This window comes from Euprymna scolopes, chromosome 17 (assembly GCF_053919585.1).
Source record: "Euprymna scolopes isolate OS-2025 chromosome 17, ASM5391958v1, whole genome shotgun sequence".
Lineage (NCBI taxonomy): Eukaryota > Metazoa > Mollusca > Cephalopoda > Sepiida > Sepiolidae > Euprymna > Euprymna scolopes.
Genome location: NC_136498.1, coordinates 75,449,008 through 75,471,257, shown reverse-complemented (window position 1 = coordinate 75,471,257; position 22,250 = coordinate 75,449,008). Strand labels below are relative to the sequence as shown.

The window sequence follows — 22,250 nt, the reverse complement described above, 5'->3', positions numbered from 1 at the left end:
AATATTTATTTGCTCTCCACCGAGCAAATTAGGCACAAGGCCGATTTTTAATGTGAGAAGTGAAGGGGAAATGGGGGCCAACTCCCCAGGGAGTAGGGGAGCTGGATAGTGACAATTGGTATGAACGGTTTCCCCTACATTTACCAAGGTCTTATATGTGGGGCTGCCCCACATATGGTCTTTGCTTGCAGTATCTGCCGGAACAGATACTACACTTTGATCTTGTTTATATATTTTATTGCTTTTAAAATTTTGTAAATACAAAAAAACAAAAGATTATCAAACAACAAAATTAGGCACAAGGCCCTACAAGAAATTGGGGAGGGGAAGAGTTCAGGGTCTTTGTGACTAAAGTGATTAAAAAGTAATAAATGTAGACTTTGGAGTCTTACTCTTGACTGGCAACATTTACCAAAATACCTCATTCACTCTATGGATCTTAAACTAACTAATAAATCCCCAGCGTTTAAGAAAAGCTTGAAAAATAAGAACAGCATCTATTAACAACAGACCTTTGATTTTAACCAAAAACACCAAGCACAAAAGTGTTACGGACAGACCGACAGACCGACCGACAGATCAACCGACCGACCGACAGAAGGACCGACGGAGTGATCTATAGAGTCGCTTACACGCGACTAAAAATATTACTTTAATGTCAAAAACTATGCAACGATGGGTGTTATGTGGATGAATTTCGATTCAGAAGACCCTCTTGCCATAAAGCTCACGGAATATGGGTACGAAAGAACAAATAATGGAAGCAAGGATTAGGAAGCTGCCGAAAGCAACTTCAAGATCCATTTTTTTACTGTCCGCCAATTTAAATATATTTTGAATCATTTTTCTCTGAGCACTGCACACGGCAATGTCTTCACCCGGGCAATATCAGGTAAGTACAGTTACACACACACAAACACACACACACACACACACACACACACACACACATATATATATATATATATATAGAGAGAGAGAGAGAGAGAGAGAGAGAGAGAGAAATAAAAAGGAACAAACCGAGTTATATGTTCACTAACGTTTCGTCTTTATTGGGGGAAAATAAAGATGAAACTTTGATAAACACATAACTTGGTTTGTTCCGTTTTATTTCTCTATTTTGTCGGAATACTATTTTCATTATGCTGATTTATAGATAAAAATTTGGAATTAAAGTCAGTAATTTAAAAAAGAAATACGACAAATTTATAATTCGACATGAAATACAAAAAATTAAAGTTTTTTTCTTATTCCATGGATTTTCAATATAATGGCAAATTTCATTAGAGAAAATGTTTTTAGCAAAACAATATTTATAGGAAGTCATAAATTTTACCATTTAATTCATAGTTTAAAAAAAACTATGTCCTAAATCGCAACATTTATGACTGCCTATAAGCAATATTTTACTAAAAGTTTTCCCTCTGATCATATGAGCCATTTACTGAAAACCCATGGATTAAAGAAAAACATTTAATTTTTGAATTTTTTTGTTGAATAATAAATTTTTCGTATTTTTAAAAAATTTTTTGAAATTAATCTCAATTTTTTGTATTAATAATATTGCTTTATCTCGTATAGTAAACTTTTTTATGATTGCGATTATATTATAAATATTAATTTATTAATATTATATGGACTTTAATTTGACAATATTATACAAGCTGAAATCTGAAAATGTTTAAAAGTTTCAGTAATATATATATATATATATATATAATGTTCTTATACATATTAATTTATGCTGATGACACTACCATCTATGGTAGCACATCTAAGACCGTAAACGACCAATTTCTCTCCGATTCTTTCTCGTCTGATCTTGAGCACGTGCTACAATGGAGAAAGGAGTGGCTGGTTACTTTTAATGCATCTAAAATCAACGCTCTGATCCCCACCTGGCATCAATTGAAATGCATATCTTTCGTTTTGGGGAGGCCTCATGTTTTGACAAGCTTCTGGGCTTGAACTTTACTCCTGATCTGAAATGGAACACGTACATCAAATCTGTTGCGAAGGCCGCTTGAAAAATAGTGGGATTCTTCTTTCGATCCAGTAGATATCTCACTACTGATGCAGTTCTCTATCTATATAAGAGCTAGGTAGTTCAAAGATGGAGTACTGTTGCCACATTTTGGGCAGTAGTTGCAAGAAAGGACTTGTCCTGCTTTGATAGAGTTCACATTAGACTTCGGAGCCTCGTAGGAGATGTCCTTTTCTCTTCCCTGTAACCTCTATCTCACAGAAGAGATGTTGCGAGTTTTCTCTACTTTATCGTTATTTTCATGGTAGGTGCTCGACTGAGCTTCAATCTATGGTCTCGCCTCGCCAAACTTTCACAAGAAACACTCATCTAGCTGAAAACGCTATCACTAATTCTCCACCTCCCGCTCTTTGTCTGTGCCTAAACTTAAACATCGATTTCATGAACAAAGCTTCTTTCTTAGAAGTGCACGCCCGTGGAACTGTCTTCCGTTTTCCTGCTTTCCAGCTGACTACAATATGGTTGTCTACAAGTCCAACGTAAACGAGTTCTTGATGAGCCGTTCCACTTAACTTAACAAATTTACCGAAGTTCCATTACTAACGATCACTATATTGTCCAATTGACTACTGCACACTCTTAACCCTTATCCTCGAGTGACCTCTGTGCCTTGATAACTGGTAATTCATATATATATATATATATATATATATATATATATATATATATATACATATATAATTTAGCTGAAAAAATGCGAAGCTCGCGGTTTGTTTACAAACAAACGTTTGAGCACTTTACGAGTGGCGGACGGATGTTTATTTAAATAGACATTCGGACAGATTAATTGCGGCCACCGCTTCCGTAGTCAGGGGGTAGAACTGCCGACTGTCATCACGACGGTTCTAGGTTCGATCCTCGGCTTGGGATAGGTGTTAGTCTAGCGGCACTGATGAGTTGTGATACAACGAAACAGGTCTGTATGTCGATGACTAAAATATATTTTATATATACATATATATATATATATATATTGTTGTCATATTACAAAGCGAATGCAGTTTGTTCTCGTTATTTGTATTTGTATCAGTAGTTTAAGTCAGAATTCTTCATAATATAGACTGTTTGGGTCGGACTAAGTCATTTTTGAAGAAAACGTAGTGGAGTACGTTATTATTGTGAATAACTTGTGACAACATTAACAACTGATAATTGGCTCATCAGAAACAAAGTCTGTCAACTTAAATGCTATTTGGCTTTTACTGTGAAAATCCGACAAAGTAACCTTATAAATATTCAGTCAATAAATAAGACTTTTAAGCATTAACGCCGTTTCATTTTTCATCCTGGCAAAAAAAAAAAACAATAGTTAAAGAAAAGACAAAACCAGATTCAAATCATTTTTATAGACAAGTTTAATATATTTCACAGTTAGGATTATTTCCAAGGAATGATAGTAATGATAGTCATTCTTACAGTTTATTTACATTTATTTGTTTAATACAAAGAAATAAGATGGATGTTAGAAAATGAAATCAAGAGAAATAAAAAGTTGGGCAATTCTATTCATCATACATTCGTTTCTTTTTTTTTTTTTTTACAAAATGTTTTCTTCTTATAAATAAATGATTTGATTATGTGCACATTCCCAATTCTTTTGTTCAAATCATAGGATGTGATATGATGTAATTATTACGTATCCTCGCGGTCCTCGCTTGAATCATTGGACAAATTTAAAAGTAAATAGATTATCAAACGTTGTGTATTTTAATCATTCTTATCATGGTAGGATTTGAAAGGAACGGATTTAGCATGGCACTGTGTCTGACGTCAATATATATTTTCTAATAACAGCAAAGAAACTCTTTATAAAAAAAAAAAAAAAAAAAAAAAATAATAATAATAATAATAATAATAATAATAATAAATAAATAAACAGTAAAAAGGAACACTCTTTTTTAAGACTGCAGCTATTTGAAAATAATTTGGAGCTGGACTAAGTATTTTCTGCTAAGAATTAAATCGAAATACATTTTGTTCCTTTTAACAATATGATACAACACTCAGCAAGAAAAACTTACAATACAGAATCAAATATTTATTTCCGTAAAAATAAAGCTAATGATTACAAATGATGAAGTTAGATTTATTGTATATGTTTCCGAAACGGACTTAGTATTTTCTGGTGCAAATTAAATACCTAAATATTCCAAGTTACAAAATTTCCACTACTTATATTTATTACGCTTTAATCACATTGACTAATATATACATATTACCCCTTATACTCGAGTGGTCTTTGGGTCTTGATAACTGATGATTCCTGTGTAAAAATAAAAATAAAATCTATTCTTCCAAAACCATGTTGCATCGAGAAAAACTGAAAAAGCAGAATAAACAATTTATTTTAGTTGAAAGAAAACTAACTATGACAAAGGAACGATAAAGAAATTGACTTTATTTGAAATATTAGAAAATAATCTCGAACCGGACTAAGTATTTTCTAATAGGAGTCAAATTTAGATATATTTTAATCCTCTTTAGATATATTTTAATCCTCTTGTTGTAATGTTTTGCAAAAAAAAAAAAAAACTGACGAACTAGAATCAAATATTTAGATTTTAGGTAGAAAGTTATCGAAGATAAATAAACTGACTTTATTTGATAGATTTTCATAGATTCCTACCGGCACATTAACTCAGGTACTCTAAAGAATCAATGCGTAAATATAAATCACTTTACAATGCGTAATCAATCTCGTAAAAACGTAATGTATTGCTGATAAATTATTTACGATGATATTAATTTTTTAGTTTTAAAATCGTTGTTATTTAACAAATTAGTTACATAACAATTTGGTTCAATTGATGATTTAGAAACCCTGACAGATTGCAAAACTAGCTTAGAAATCTTGATGGCAATATCCTCTTCTGCATACTACCTCTGTATCACAGAACAAAAGTTGCGAGTCTATATCTGGTTTGGTTGTTTTGTTTTACGGCATATCAACCCTTTTCGGGTTATTTAATGTCGAATGCAGTTATTTTGGAAATAGTATTCATGATGCATTCAGTTATTTTGTAGAAGGATTTTTTTTAATTCTTCAAGCTCTTTGTATCTTCAATGGCTCGTTTGTAGTGTTTGGTTTGGTTGTTTTATAGTGGATTTTATCATTTTTGTTCCCTGCCCTGCAGAACATGAACGAGTTTTACAATGGGAGAGGGGAAAAGGGTTACAGTATTAATGTTTGGTACATTTTAAGTTAGGAAACCAGTAAGGAAGTGGGAGAGATAGAGAGAGGAAATGGGAAGAAGGAAGAGGAGGAAAAGGTGCGTTGTTGTTTTTGTTTTAGGTTTTGCAGAACATGATTAAGTTTTGCAAAAGGAAGTAGAAAAACAAAAAGCATCAATTTAAGGAGCATTTTTGTAAACCAATAGCCTATATCTGCTGTATCGCCATGTTGATTTCAGATGTTTAATTGAGCTGTAATCTTTCATTAATCTTTCCTTATAAAACATTATCCACTACTCTCATCTAGCAACAAACACTATTTTATACTCTCTATCTGTACAAAACAAAAAATAAAATAAAATAAACGAAATTTCCATGAGCAATGTTTCTTTCTGCATATCTGTAGTGCACGATGCCGCCGGACTAATTGCCAGATGACTACGTCCAATGTAAAAAAAGTTTATTTTTTTATTGACCATTTATAAATAATCAAATTCTACTAATTTCTACTCTTGTTGATCATCAGGGTTTTGTCTCACCGGCCGCCTGATATTAATTAATCCTGATACTAAAGTGACTTTATAGAGTTGATAATTGGTGAGAATCTGTAATAAAAAATATTATAAGATTATATGGTCGTTAAATTATTAACTGAGCCAAATTGTTATAAAACTATAACTAATTTAAATGGTTGAAGAAATGAGATCAAAAACAAATCCAGATTCAGATCATTTTTATGGACAAGTTTAATATATTTCATAGTAAGGATTATTTCCATGGAATGACATTTTACATTTATTTATTAAGTACAAATACTTAGAAAACAAAATTGTTTTAATGTCAGCCATTTTAAATATAAAATCTTTAATATAAAACCTAATGTATATATGTTGCATTTTGACGAGGTAAAAAATGATTGTCTGATTTCTTAAAAATATTTTAAATCAAAACTCATCATACGTATATGATTTATTCTTTATTTAACAGAGAAATGCATCATTTTGAAACTGAAAAGTGAATTAACTAATATTTGATGAATTTAATTCTTTTTCCATAATTTATGTGTTTAAGTTTATTTACTTTCCACAATCGAACTATTTTCGATCAATGCGAATCAGTAAAACAGATTAATAGGCTCATCTCCTTGCGCTTAAATAGATTAAAAAGACAAAATATTTTCGTTTGATCAGTGACCGTGTGAATAAAAAGTTCGCCTCCAATTCCAATATGTTACGCCATCGTGGGTGTATTCATTATTTTAAGAGATTGATATCAGTTTCTCTTCCCGCTGTAAGTAGTTAATCGAAATCGTTTTAAATTATTTGGACTAGAAAACATCGTTTATATCAGACGAAATCAATGTTTAAATAAACGTATTTTGTTTACATTTAGAAAAGTGTGTCTTTTGAGTGAAATTAGATAATGTGCGATGCTAAACAGGTCCCTTTCAGTTTTCCTCTGAAAATATGATTTAAATACGCTTGATTCGAATTATCCCGTGCTACGCCATTAAAACGTTTTGCAGATAATATTTTTACTCCAAAGTTTAGTAAATGTAGAAATCGAAGCTATTCATCTTAAAAGGCTAAACAAAAAAAAAAAAAGAAAAGAAAGGTCGGATTGATAAAAGACGAAAGAAACATGAAGTATCAGCAGATGCGGTAAATTAGTGGAATTGTTTCAATATGAAGTTCTTAGAGCATTTCCATGTTAGCTCAGCAGATGAGTTCATGGTACCATTTTGGGTTGAATGAGATTCCGGATCATGTCTACATGCAGCACTTCCAAACTTGCAGAGAATGAGACACTTCAAGTTTCGATGAAAAAACTTTTCCAATTGCACAAGCATAAATTAAAATTTAAAGTTTATATAATCAGCGGCATCCAATAATTTACATATGAGCCTCTGTCTGTCGGTCGTTCGTGCTTAAGTTTATGCCTTACACTGACAGAAAATTTCTGCCAATTATTTACAATTTTGGAATCTATTGCGGTTTCAATTTTTGGAGTTCTTTTTGAGAATCCTATTATGAGAACCCTATTCTGTAATGTTCGACTGAATTTACTTTCTGTTTTCTTTTTTTTTCACATTAATAAAATTCCAAGTTAAGAAAAAAACAATTCGACATTTTTTGGCTTTATGTTCTTGTTTCTTTTTTTCATTTCGATTTCAATTAAGGAAAATATCAAAACAAAACTTATTGAACCTGGTAAGTTTGTAACACATTAATTGTTATTTTTATTAAAACTTTTGAATCTAAAATTTCAAAAATTATGGCTGAAACCTACTTGCCAATCTTATAACATTTTCGGTTGTCTGTCAAACGTAAGTTTAAAATAGCATCAACGGCCGCTAAATGAGACGATGTCCGTCTGTGGTCTAATGGTCTGTCGCATTTAAGTTTGAAATATCGATGTTTTTTAGCAGATCTTCGCTACTAATATAAACATCAGTTTGGCAAAAATGAAATATATAAATACTCTCCAGTTCCGTCGAATTTTGGTTTGTATTAGGGTTAGGGTTAGGGTTAGCGTTCAGATCTTCAAGTTGAGACGATGAAACCCTAATTTTTTGCTGTACAAAATACAGAATAAAAACCATTGTGGAACATGGCATGGTGGACAAGCGTAAGTTTACGAGTTAAAAAAAAAATTACGAGTTAAACGTATATTGGGCCAGAAACATATGGGAAACGATCTTCTCACACAAATACTCAATGACATGACTTGATTTTATTCGCCAAGGATAGTAATAAAATGTTGATTTGTTTTTAATTAAAACTCGTATCATGTCTATTTTGTGATTCTTATATAATGCTTGTGTTGTTCTCACGCTTATGTTTTATGGTTTATCATCCAGATTGCATAAATTAGGCTCGTCAATAAAAACGGTAAACGGTATTTATACGTATGAAAGCATAACCCTCTGCCCAATAAGAAAAGTCATTGAGACCGAAACCTTCATGTCACTCTCAACAAGCAATAAGATTTTATTGTGTTATACTGATACAAAGTTTCATTCTTTTTATATTTCTTTTAATTTGCTTGGAGTGCTTAATGTAAATATGGTCCGAAATTATTTTTAAATATATTACACCATTTTCCTGTCGTATGTATTGATGATAATGAAATGTAAGGACGTTTGTGTCCTTTCACTTTTTGGATTGTTTATCACAAATTCTCTGGTCTTTGGCCGCTTCTCGGCTGACTTTATTGCGCTACCATAAAATTTTGGTAAAAAATGTTCAAATGACAATTCGCAATCTACAAACGGTCTTCATGAAACATGTTCATGATCAGTGTCTCAATTGGAATATCCCCGACAATGTTTCTGAATAGAACTCGGTCCATGCTGTGCGCGTGGATTGTGCGCAGACAGGGCAAGAGCATGAGTAGTTTGCCGAAACGCGTTGCCGGGTGAGGGGTGTGACATCGTATGTATTCTGTAAGCATCAGTTGGGCTTGGTCTTGGTAGTTTTCGATGGCTCGAATATCCGTGAGGCCTGGACATTCTGTTTAAAAGAAAAAAAGACAGAAAAGCATTAAATACATTATTTAAATATACATATGTTTATATTTGCTTACTCTACTTATTTCATTCAGAGGAAGTCTCGTAATAAAGACGAAACGTTGATGAACACATTTGGTCTGTTCCTTTTTATCATCTGTCTATCTTTTTGGAATACTATTTCCATTATTTCCATCGCACTACTTAATATATAACAAGCCATTTGGAAATAGTCACACCTAGAAGATAGCGATGCGAATGAGATATGTGTACGTTATTTAACCGCCTACGTAAGATTGGCCAATAAAATGCATGCGAACCAAGAAAAGGTCGACTGGATAACTTTCTACAAAGTTATCTATAAAATTACGAGTTTTTTTGTTTTTTTACTATGGTTCCACCGCTTATCAAGACCCAGAGGCTACACGAGGATAAGGGTTCATGAGTTTTAGATTGCCGATGAGACAATGCCAAGATAATCAGCAATGGTAAAACTTGTTTGATCATTTAGAGGGCGGCTTAACAAGAATTTGTTTACATTAGACTTGAAAACATCCATGCTATAGTCAGGTAGGAAGTGGCTCCGCGAAATTGTGTTCCACATACAAACAGTTCTAGGAAAGAATTTTCGCTAAATTTTAGCCAGATATAGATAATGGGGAACTTATTAAAACAGAGAAAGGAATAAGTCGAGTAACGATGTCTACAATGTCTACAGAGTTAAAGCACACCTGGGTATTTATTTCGCTAATAAAACTTGTGTGGCATGGATCGAACACGTGACCATACTTCACATATATTTAAAGAGAGCAAAACTGGTTGGAATCAGTTGAAGCTGCGAGTATAAAAGCGAACACGTTGTAGTTTACTCACCAGTTGTTGCTACCCGACACGGACTTCTGTTATTGTACCTAACGGAATAAATCTAATCTGCATTTTATATCTGTGTATTGTTTTCCACTCAACGTACAACCAAAATCTTCAAATCAATTTTCCACTCACCTGAACAAAATATACAGTCAATTACAAACACCAAAACAGCTAGTCTTGTTTAGCCTCTCTTTTATATCAAAGAACCACAGCAAAAATTATGTTTTCATCTCGTAAGTACATATTGATGGTCATTTTCCGTATGTATTTTTTTGTTTTTGTCCGTCGTAATTCCTAACCGATTTTTTCACAGGGATGTATCACCGCTGGTTTCGATGGAGCCGCCAGAGATCGGTTTTATCAATCAAAATTTCTGGACCTTGAATAAACTTCCTGGAAATATAGCGAATGTGCTAATGTACGGGGTGGAATGATACAATTATTCCCTAAAGAAAACAACACTGCAGTTTTACTTTTAAACTTTTATTGAATAATCAATTCAGGCAACTTAATTATATAGAAGAGCTGACTTCAATCTCAACAACCGCCTCAATACGGGTCCGAAACCAGGAGCATGCCTTTTCTACAAGTGCCTTTTATTTTGACGGATTGATTTCTATTTCTTCTGATGAGTTAAGGGCATAATAGATTCACTGATTGATATAATAATTAAGTGCTTTATTTTGCGCTACGAAACAGGTACTGTCAAGGATTGTAAATGTCAACTGAATTAAAAGAATAAATCATAAGATCATGAATCGTGGAATATAGTTTTCTGTCATTTATTCACTATATGTACAGTGATAGAGAGAGAGATTGAGAGAGAGAAAGAGAGAGATTGAGAGAGAGAAAGGGAGAGATAGATAGAGAGAGAGAGAAAAAAAGAGAGGATACGAGGCGAAAAAATAATTTAAGGCAAAACAACCGCAGTCGTTTGTTCTAGTTCTAACATCACAATTTGCTAAATGCTCTTGTAACTCAATCTGCTAGCGTGCATTTCTTACCAACGGAAGTCCTGAGTTCGAACCTTACAAGGATTAGAAGCATTTTAACTCCGATTTTATTCAAAATTATGTTATTAAGCACGTTTTGTTTTACCTTTATTTCTTTCTTTTTTAATGTAAGTAATGTATACAAACTAAGTCCCCGGGCGACGCCGGGTAACCCTGCATAGTTTTATATAGAGAGACTATGGCTATGTCAATATTGACAATAGGTGAAGTCACATAAAATTGTTGCCAGCTTACAACGATCGCTGGAGTTATCTTCAACTTTTCCAAACATAGTAATAAGTATGTTATGATTAGAGGCATTCGGTGGACAGAGTCCACCATCATTCGGTCAGAAGAGACTTGAATCACCAGCTAAACAAAAACAGTTTGATAACACTGTGGCTTCTACAATGTTTACTTTGCCATTGATGGTCACTAAATAAACACGCCCTCCAATAGTCATTCACGACAGCTTTATAAGCAAATGTTCTTCCTTTCTTAAGAAGTACCATAATGTGTACGTAATCACACTAATATGTCCAGACAAAGAGCGAGGTTTTATAACACTGGATATTGTGTAGTTAATAACCGGAAGACAAAATATTAAGTAAATAACTTTTACCAAGCACAAGAAAATATGATATTATATCGACCTGCATAGTTTTAATCTTTGGATTTGAAATCTTTTTGAACGCGTTTTTTTTTTTTTTTTTTTTTTTAATTTTATATTTCAGGATATGTGCGGAAACCATGAAGGCTTTTATTACGTAGTTGCTTGGTTAAGTCAAACATTTCGAGATATTGCATCTTATTTAAAAAAAATATATATATATTTACTTCATTCTCAGTAAACTAAAAGTATACAGATCGGTCGAAAATTAAAGTTTAATCCATTTGCCGACAGTTTCTGGTTGTGATTTTTAAAAAAGTCCGCTTTTTCAATTCTTAACTATGAACAATAAAAGCCCGTACACAATAGATGGCGGCCTCATTGAATTGTTATATGTTTTAGAGACAAATATTGATAATACCTTATACTGATATTAGTAAAAAGAAAAAAAAACAGTACAGAAAAGTAAAACTATGCAGGTAAACAGAAAATGATTTTTCTATTTCGTTTAAAGCAATTATTTGTTGTATATTTGGTTTGTTTTTACGGTGATTACATATACTGCATCAGTGTAGAATATTTTAAATGCCATTAAGCTTTTCTAACTGCAAAAGGTTTTAACTTAATGTACAACGAATCTTCCGTTCCGATGACTCCGTTCAATCCCGAAAGGCACAGGTATCCCTGTAGAGGCAGATGCGCATTTAATTATGTGGCAAGAGTTGCGCAATCTCCAACTATACCTTTCCTGAATCGGAACTGTTTGAGTTCAGTGGCAAGGAGAATCCAGGACGACTGGAAACAATGTAAAAATAAGCGGAGAGCACATACAGCAACTGGAAGTCCAAAATGGTCACCCATCTGTTACTAGCCAGGCTTATCGTTGCTTAACTTCGGTGATCTAACGGGAACCCATGTCTCAAACGTGATTATGCCGTATATGTCAACCGTGTCAAACGTGATTCTGCCATATTATGCCATATCTTCCGTTCAATACAGCGTTTATACTAGGATAATTGTTACGAGAAATGTTCATTCCAGGTTTTAAGAGTGATGCAGGAAGTATAAATCCAACAGATATGTATGCGCATAGTGTCAACTGCAATCTTCTCTATAAAGAGAATGTGATATTGAGACAGAAAAAAAAAACTATATTGTAATTTAAATGACTGTTAAATCCTTAAATGGAATTTACTGGTAGTAAACAATAAAAAATTTCAAACAATACAAAATTCTGTATTTTAAATACATAAATATATATATATATATATATATATATATATATATACATACATATATACATACATATATATATACATACATATATATATACATACATACATATACATATATATACATACCTATATATACACACATATATATACATACATATATATGCATACATATATATATATATACATATATATACATATGTACATATATACATGATGATTGCAACGTCTTGTCAGACGAGTGCCACTCCCTCAGACATTTAAAATCCATGAGCCCAAATGGCTGAGGGAGTATCTATACAAATATGATGTTACAGAGTCTTAGCTTTGTACGACAGCTAAGTCTCTCTCTCGGTTCATAATGTTGAGATCCAGCAACAAGCAAGAGCAAGATAGCCAGCCACACATTAAACTGCAGACCAGCTTAATGCGGGTAATGGTCTTCCGCTTTATGGTTTTTTTTTAAATCAGAGATTTGCTTCTCCTAGAAAGGTTGCCTTCACCACGGCTTACGGGAGCCCTCTCCACCCCAAATATATACATATATATATATATATATATATATATATATATATATATATATATATATAGGGCAAGAATCAAAGTAATTAACAAAAAGTGGGCATATACCCAAATCATGTATATCATCTCTAATTGTTTCCTTTCTTTCTTTTTTTTACAGGTAATGACATTCTACTTTTATTTTTTTCAGGCGACGATGATTATGTGAGAGAAAACATATCTTAAGATCAACCAACAGAAGATAAAGAGTCAAAAGGAAAATAAATAATACGAACCTGTGAGTCATTATTTAACATGGCTATTCGATGTGTTGCTCAGACAATTTCGTTCTTTTTTTTTTTTTGCCCCAGCCGTACGCCATTAAATTACGCAGAAAAGAAGCATGAGATATGGCGAATCGTTTGCCAATTTCCACATACGTTTCTTTACATGTCGTGCTCATGCGCAGATGTGTAATTAACCGAATGTTTGCACAGCTTTCTTTCATTATTATATTATTTTTTTTATTGTATGACCCAAGTTTGAAACGTAACAGACGAAATCGAAAATTAGGAACTAAACGCCATAAATCATATTTATATGCATAAAAAAGAGATTCGGCTTGTAAGTTTTTATCCACGTAAACGCCCTTGCTGAGAATGGTACATTTACATTATTTATATTGTAAATATTTATATCCCACTATTGGAATACCCACCATACGATGGGTTCATCATAATGATATACATTTGAACCCATTAGTAATTACCAGCAGAACAAAACCAACAAACTTCAAAGCATCAACAATATATTGATATTTATGAAGTTATCGTTGAATTTTAAAAGTCAGACTTGAAGAGCATGTAAGCTGACAAATGACACTTTGTTTTTCACTAGCGAATGCTTATTTCTCATTGTCGTAGCATGCAATTGGCGGTATAATAACGTACTTCGCTACAATTAATTGCAAAAAATACTTAGTTCAGCTCAGACAATCTACTAATAGGAAACATTTAACTGATCATAGAAATGTAAAAAGCAGCAAAGGAAATAACTTATATTTTTAATTGAAAAATATAAAAATGGCGTCCTTTACAACTGAAACGTGTTTTATCTATATATATAAAAGCAAAAATGTATGTATGTATGTTTGTGTGTCTGCTAAAAACTTTCGACAGACACAACAAAAATTCACAAACTTGGTCTCATATTAAAGCCCCACCCTCCGGACGACAAATATCGAATTTTTGGTCCATTAGGACCAGTCTAAGGGTGTTAGCTGGGTGTTTTTCTGCAGGGGGCCCCAAAAAAAGTGACACCTTTTTTTCGTTTTTCCTATCTATTTATGAAGTAATAATGTGATGATCTTATGATATTTATACTTAATTTAAAAAACCGCTTAGTCATGTCACGTGACGTTACGTCACCATTCAGTAATGGCGATGTCTGTAAATAAACAAGTCTTATCGGTAAATTTGCGAGAATCATACAATGTCAGTATATATAATCTTACACGTTATGAAAATGTTTCCAACGTGATTAACGGGTTAAAAATAGTAATTATACGAGAGTATAACGAAAAATGTCAAGAAAAAAATGATAAGAAGGAAAAAAAATCTTTTGTAAAATATAACACATGTGTAAACTCAGCCAAAGTTAAAAAGTAAAATGATTGCAATGCACCCCGCTAACGCCAGGTCAATACAGTTCAGACATAAGTAAAAAAAAAAAAAATTATGCGAGGCTTAATATATATATTTCAATTTAAGGATAACACCTTATCAGACAAAAAAAAAAGGAATCGATATTGAAATATACAGCTTTTTAAGATAAGAAAGACTAATAACTATGCCAAGTTTCGTTTATTAGTCTTTCTCTACATAGGAACCACCCAGAGTTATGCATTTCTCCCATCGTTTGATGCAGCTTTGGAGACCGGTTTTGTAGAACACCCCAGGTTGGTCCTCCAACCACGACATGACTTCAGGAATCAAGGCTGCATCATCTGGGAAACGCTTTCCTTTCAAAAACAACTTCATGGCTGGGAAGAGGTGAAAGGTCAGGAAAGTGGGGAGGATGGGGAAGGATTTCATAACCACACGCCCGTGCTTCTGATCTGGCGACATGCGAGTTGTGGACCGGAGCGTTGTCCTGCAGGAGGAGGATACCTTCGCTGATCTTGCCCAGCCTCTTGATTTTGATAGCTTCCCTTAATTTCCTCAAAAGTGAAGCATAATAGGCTCCTGTAATTGTGGTACCCTTTGACAGGAAATCTGTCATCACTACTCCGTCCTGGTTCCAGAAGACTGTGAGCATGACCTTGCCAGCAGAGGGCTGCACCCTTGCCTTCTTTGGAGGTGGTGAGTCCAAGTGATTCCACTGCAGTGACTGGACTCTCTGGATCATAGTGATGAACCCAGGTTTCATCCTGTGTAATCAGTCTTTTGAAAAACTTTGACTCATCTTCTTGGCACATCTCCAAATTTATCCTTGAGCACTCCACACGTTCTCGCTTCTGGAATGGTGTGAGCAACCTAGGAATCCATCTGGCAGACACCTTATGTATATGCAAATGGTCATGAATGATAGTTTCCTCAGAACCTGTACTAATCTTGACATCTTGGGCTATTTGACGAATAGTAATGCGCCGATCTTCCAAAATGGCAGCCTCAACTTGACGGATAGATGCCTCATCAATGGCAGAAGGGGGGCGACCAGGTGTGTGAGCTGTTTCCATAGACTTCCAGTCATGTTTGAATTCACGATGCCAGCGTTTTATAGGGCCTTATGATGGGGCATTATCACCATAAGTTTCTTTGATTTCATCAAAAGTCTCCTGTGGTGTGCGTACTTTCAAATTCAAACACCGGATCACTGCTCGACATTCAACACCTGACTCAGTTCAAACACCTGTAAAACGGAAACCACAACTAGTTCAGACCTGTAATTTGCCACATAACCCGTAGAGATATAAATCATTGCACATGCAAAATCAGACAACTAAAAGTGGGTCAGGGGCATTACTTATTGCACGCCCCTCGCAGGTGTGGTTAACGTTCTGGAAGAACGTGAGTGGGATGCGTTTATGGAGGGAGGTGTGGTGAAGGAGGACGGAGGACGTACGATTTACTGCGGTTAAGCTTTGGAAGTGGAGAGGTGTTGGTATTTCACTTGGCGGTCATTTATTGGCCTAAGCTTTCGCTTTGATCTGAAGTAATATTATACTGTTATCGCTACTTCCCAACTCATGGTTTTATGGTTGTTGTTTTTTTCTTTTCTGATGGCGACTTCATTTTCCAATTGACGAGATTTTTTTATTTATCCATTTATTTTTATTTATTTATTTGTTATTTTATTCTATTGCACGCATTTTTTATCCGTTCATTTCTCTCTAGTTTTCACATTCTGTCTTTCTTTATTTGTTTTTTTATAAGATATATGTCCGTATGGTCAAATTAACAGTTATTGAATAGATATATGGGCTTATTTATATGATTTGTATAAAGGTGGTATACCGATAGTTATATCTTCTCCTCTATATACCAACTCTTTCCCGCGCTGTACACTCCTTAATAATCATGTGAGTTTCATTGGATTTACATCTAGGAAACCAAATGATCAACCATCACTCTCTCTCTCTCTCTCTCTCTCTCACTCTCTCTCTCTCTCACACACACACACACACACACATATATATATATACATATATATATAAATATGTGTGTGTTTATGTATGTGTGTAAATATTTAACCGATAAATCCTTAAACTACTAGTCACATAACAGTGAAATTAACAGGAAATATGATGTACTAAGGATTGTTTGTGACGCGTATGAATTTTTCAATGAATGAATAAATCCCAGATTCTAACAGTGTTTCAACCCTTGTGTGTCCCCTTACCAAAAAGTAAAATAAAAGATAATGGTAATAATCTTACATCTAAAATTCTCATAATTTTAATACAAATCTAGTACATAATTTTAATTCTGAAAAATGAATATAATTTAAACTTAATGGATCTTAAAAGGAAATTTTAATTCATGTAATCTTGCGTAATTGGATGAAATTCAATGAAAATCTGAAATATTAAAATTTTCAAAAATAATTTTTTTTTTTCATAAAAAAAAAATGCACCCTAAAAATCTTATAAAATACTCAAAGTAAAGTTAAATTTCACAACGAATAATAAAGTGGCCATGCTATTGTGCTGCCGATTTCCAAATTTATAATGATCGATTAGTTTGGGAGTAGCTTTATTTTTATCTTCGTAAGGGGAGAGGACAGCGTTGCATCACTTTTATGAAAATTTACGAAAATGAAAATAATGATATAATGCCGCCAAACCTTTTGTCTAGAAATCTTATTCGAATTTTTATCATGATCTATGATTTTTATTTCAGAAAATGTCTAAAATTTAAAGCTTACACTTAAGGAGGCTTAAGAAGAAAATGAAATACAGAGAATCCTACTAAATTAGACTATGGATAAAATTTATTTTAGCTCGTATAATTTGAAATTTCACATGCAAGGTTTTACCCATGCTCTGCTCCCTAAAATACCTTTAAGGCGATCGAAAAAAACTGAAAATTGGGAAATATTAATTAATTGATGTCTATTGTCAAAATTTAACAAAAAGTATTTAGATTTTCGCGAAGGCCTTTCGCCCAATTTTTACAACCTTGCATATAATTTTCACTAAATATAGCCCGCATTTCGACCCCTTGCGCCTAGCAGCTGTGCTTCCAAATTTATAATGATCAGTTAAATAGTTTAGGAATAAATAATGCGCATACAAATATATAGACATATAAATATGCCTAATTAAGATTAATATGTGTGTGTGCGTGCGAGATCGTGTTTTAGCGAACGTCAGCAAAACGAAGCATTGCTTTAGTTGCCATCAGGAATATAATCTCACCGCACTTCCCGAGTTGATAACCTATTGTTTTTCCAATACGCCAATCGCCGGTAGTTGCTTTAATTTTATCGAAGTAAGGGGACGAGTGTTGAGCGACTATTCAACTGCTGTGGGCAATAAACCACTTGACAAGACAGAAGTGCGTACCGCTATACGGGCGGCAGGGATTTTTGTGCGCGCCATCATCATCACTTGCTTTCTCTCCCCCTCTTTCTTTCTCTCTCTCTCTCTCTCTCTCTCTCTCTCTGTCTTTCACACACACATGCACTAGCAGTGTCAGAAATTTCGTGAAAATAGTGAATAATTCCACCCCATCTTTCCAAGCTTATAACTCCTCGAAAAATGTAATTCAAGCCCTAATTTTTTTTTTCAATTAAAGGAGTAAGGACCAAGGTTTTATTTAAAAAAAAAACAAAACAAAACAATGTGTTTTTTTTTTTTAAAAAGGTTTTAAACTTCGGACTTTACAGGTAAATTTCTAAAAAACTGATTTTTTTTTTTGTTTTAAATTTGAATATATTATTTATTGACCTTTTCTCTTCAATTTGTGATATATAAACCTATTAAACATAAATTAATTATTTACTTTTTAATAGACATTTCAAAATGAGAGGCGTAAATTATTCGACCCCCTATCTTTCTAAGCTTATAACTCCTCGAAAAATGTAATTCAAGCCCTAATTTTTTTTTCAATTAAAGGAGCAAGGACCAAGGTTTCATTAAAAAAAAAAAAAAAAAGACAAAAAGAAAAAATGTGTTCTTATAAAATAAGGTTTTAAACTTCGGACTTTACAGGTAAATTTCTAAAAAACTGATTTTTTTTTTTGTTTTAAATTTGAATATATTATTTATTGACCTTTTCTCTTCAATTTGTGATATATAAACCTATTAAACATAAATTAATTATTTACTTTTTAATAGACATTTCAAAATGGGGGGGGGCGTGAAAATGGGGGGGCGTGAAAATGGGGGGGCGTGAATTTAAAAAAAACGTTTGTCTAAAATATTATATTCGGTTTATTGGAAAGAACATAAAATTTCACATTGACCCTGAAAATATCGTAAAAATAGAATCAATAGAAAAATTTTGATAGATTTTTAAAATTTAAAAATTTAAAAATATTGAGTTTAAAAATTGAAAAATATTGAGTTCGGAAAATTCATTACTGTTTTAAAAAAAAAATAAAAATATTTTTATTACTTTTAAAACAACTGTAATAGTTTATTTTGGAAGTATAATCCATAAAGAAAATAAATAACCCACTTTTAACAGAGAAATTACGAGATTTTTATATTGTATTCGCAGTTTCGTGTTAGGGGTGTCAAAAATTCCTACAAAAATTCTGATACTGCTACACATGCACACTCTCTCTTCCTGCCCTTTTCTCTTGCATATCTTACTCAACCACCTTTGACAACTCAATCTTTTAAATCGTCCTTCTTTGTAAGGTCTAGTGGAACGGGGCGTATCTGTCTCTTCCACTCTATTTCTCTCTTTGTTTTCGCTTTTTTCTCTACCCTATCTTCTTACCCCATCCTTAATCACGCAATCCTCTAAAGCGCCCTTCTATGTAAGAGCCAGTGTTACTGGGCATCTCTCTCTCTCAATCTCTCTTTCATTCTTCTTTCTAAAAGATAAAATTCATTGTAAGCTGAAAATGAGCTTCACGCTCTAGTAAACAGTGACAGTTGAGAGATGAGGCCCAGCCTGGCGAGGATCACACCGTTCTTTGGACTCTCATCCCCCGCGACTTATAAGCGTGGATAGTGTTCATTCAATAAAGATTTCTTTGAGTGAGCACAATTTTCTTCTACTTTTTTTTTTTTTGTAATTACACACTTGCTGGTAGCCAATAATTAACCATCTGAAAATATTCATTTATAGAATCTGTCTAGACTAAGGATCTCAGACATGTGGACACTGTGTTCAAGTAATTTTACAAGATAAATAATAGATATTATGCATCAGCATTAAATGACACTGTTAGGATTGATATGCTGTAAAACAGACAATCCGTGAGCTTAATAATTTCATTTATTTTAAAGTTTCTTTTTTTTTTTTTTTTCGTGAGTTTTTAATTTTGCCGGCTACAGAATTAACTTAAAAATTTAAAAGTTTGTTTTTTTTTTTTTTTTTTTCTTTGGTGAGTTTTTAATTTATGGCTGCTCGGCTACAGAATTAACAATTTAAATGGCCTTTTTGACCTGTTAATTGAAGAATGGCTGAAATACCCTGTGCAGTTTTAGTAGTTCCGCTCTCCCGCGCCTTTGCATACCGTCTTTTGAGTGAAATAAGTTGCTTACTGGTTGAAGTGCCCCTACCTGGGAATGTCAACAGGGCTGCTCAGTCAATTTTAATAGGCTAGCGTGCTCCTCCTTTATGAGCGCTGGCTCACCCCCCCAGTCACTTTCCTAACCGTGTGTCACATCTTCCTATTGTGGGAAAAATGAATAACACCATCAGTTTTACCTTGTGCGTGGGCATTAGCTTAAATCACGTCAAACAACCAATCATGTGCGCACGCATGTGTGTATTTTGCAACAAAGTCGAACGGATAGTCAGTGATCACGTCAAATAACTTGTATTTATTACATAACAAGGGTCTTATTTGAATGGAAAAGTTTGAGGGATACTTTAGAAGATACTCTAGACTAATGTCGCGAAACCACGTGACTTCTGGACTGAAATTTTCTGTTTCTTGGACTCGCAATACTTCAAACAGGAAGAACGTGTCTAGTGCACCGTCTACGATGGGTTAAACACAATGTACATAGATGTAACGGAGCGAGCTATTTCTATATCTATCCGTATACCTTTCTGTGATATGCGCACGAAAATAATCCGCCTCTGTTGTTTTCTCTGACAGCCCTACTCTTTGTAATATACTTTTTATTAACAACAAACATCGGCGACAATAATGCTTTAAACGTGCACCAATAAGTGTAAAACCATAGCATAAATTCATTATCAAATAATAAACGATATTGTTTGCTGCTAACTGGTATTCAAAGAGCAAATCTACTAGCTAATTCTCTGTTTATTCACGGATCCAAAACGTAAACATCTGACTGGACACCAGCTCATGTATTCCCGTCGTTGTAAAGGTCAAGGTCTAATTAGTCAAGAAATCATTAGTTAATCTGATCTCTTGTTGAGCCAATCACGTTTTGACTTCAAGAAGAATAGACGATTTAATTTCAATACCATTCTTTCTGGTTAGCGTTTTTCTATATAATACGAAAACACTAAAAATGTCTGCCGTGATAACGTGATAAACTTGTTTCTAAATTAAGCCAAAAATCAGTTATTTGTTTGAATCTTAATTTCTAAAATAATTATATTACGTTTGTATTATTAGAATTACTGGCCTCACTTTATATGATATACTCACAACGGTTCGACCGATATAACGCCCTACTTTCTTCAGGTGAGTTTTGTTAAACTCGGAAATTGTCATGTTGAACTCAAAAATCTATATCGAATTTCGAACTAGTGCCTTTATTCAACTTTCTCTGCATACACGCCCGACAGTAAGCTGTCTCCTTGATATTTTCTGTGTCTGGTTTTCTCTTTGTAATAAACCTTTATTAAAGACTAAACATCAGCGTCCGAATAAGTGTATTTGCAGTATTTGGTTCACAACGATGGCGATACAAATGTATAATGGTTTCTACACACGCTGGTAATTGAAAACATAACATTTCCTTGTTCTCCCATTATAAAATAATGAATGAATATTTGTTGCTTGGTAACTATTACGCAAACGGCGAATCTTGTACATAATTCTGTTTATTCACTGATCCAAATCAAAAGCGCCTGACTGGACGCCAGCTCATGTATCTTCGTCGTCGTAAAGGTCACCAATTGTCTAATTGATGAGAAGTCATTTGCTAATCTGATCTCTTGTTAAGCCAAGCACGTCTTGATTTTTCAAACACAGGCGATTCAGTTTCAATAGCATCCTTCCTGGTCAGCATTTTACTATATAATAACACTTCAAAAATGGTTGCCTATTCCACGTGAAAAAATGTTTCTAAATTAAGCCCCAAATAAGTTATTTGTTAAATTTTAATTTCTAAAATAATTAAATTATGTTTGTATTATTCGGACTATTGTCCTCACTTTGAATCATATACTCACAATGCTTCGCCCAATATAACGCCCGACTTTATTCAGATGAGTTTTAGGGAATCTTTATCTTGAACTCGGGAATCTATATCGAATTTCGAACTAGTACCTTATTCGATTGATCCGTCTTTCTGCTTTTAAACACGTACGAAAGTAACCTGTTTTTTTTAATGTTTTCTGTGACTTTTCTTCTCTTTGTAATAACTTTTATTAAAGACTAAACATCGGCGGGTATAATGGTTTTTACACGTGCCAGTAAGTAAATAACATATTGA

The 22,250-nt window shown here is 33.5% G+C and overlaps 1 protein-coding gene across 1 annotated transcript in view; it reads right to left on the bottom strand.

The window, feature by feature from the left end:
- Window positions 1–7,287: 7,287 nt before the first annotated feature.
- The window catches only part of LOC145296803 (nuclear receptor subfamily 2 group E member 1-like), a 274,715-nt gene continuing 259,752 nt past the window's right edge, over window positions 7,288–22,250 (bottom strand). The window contains exon 6 of the mRNA XM_080142878.1: window positions 7,288–8,727. Within this exon, the coding sequence (XP_079999004.1) occupies window positions 8,480–8,727 (248 nt within the window). The 3' untranslated portion in view covers window positions 7,288–8,479. The remainder of the gene's footprint in view (window positions 8,728–22,250) is intronic.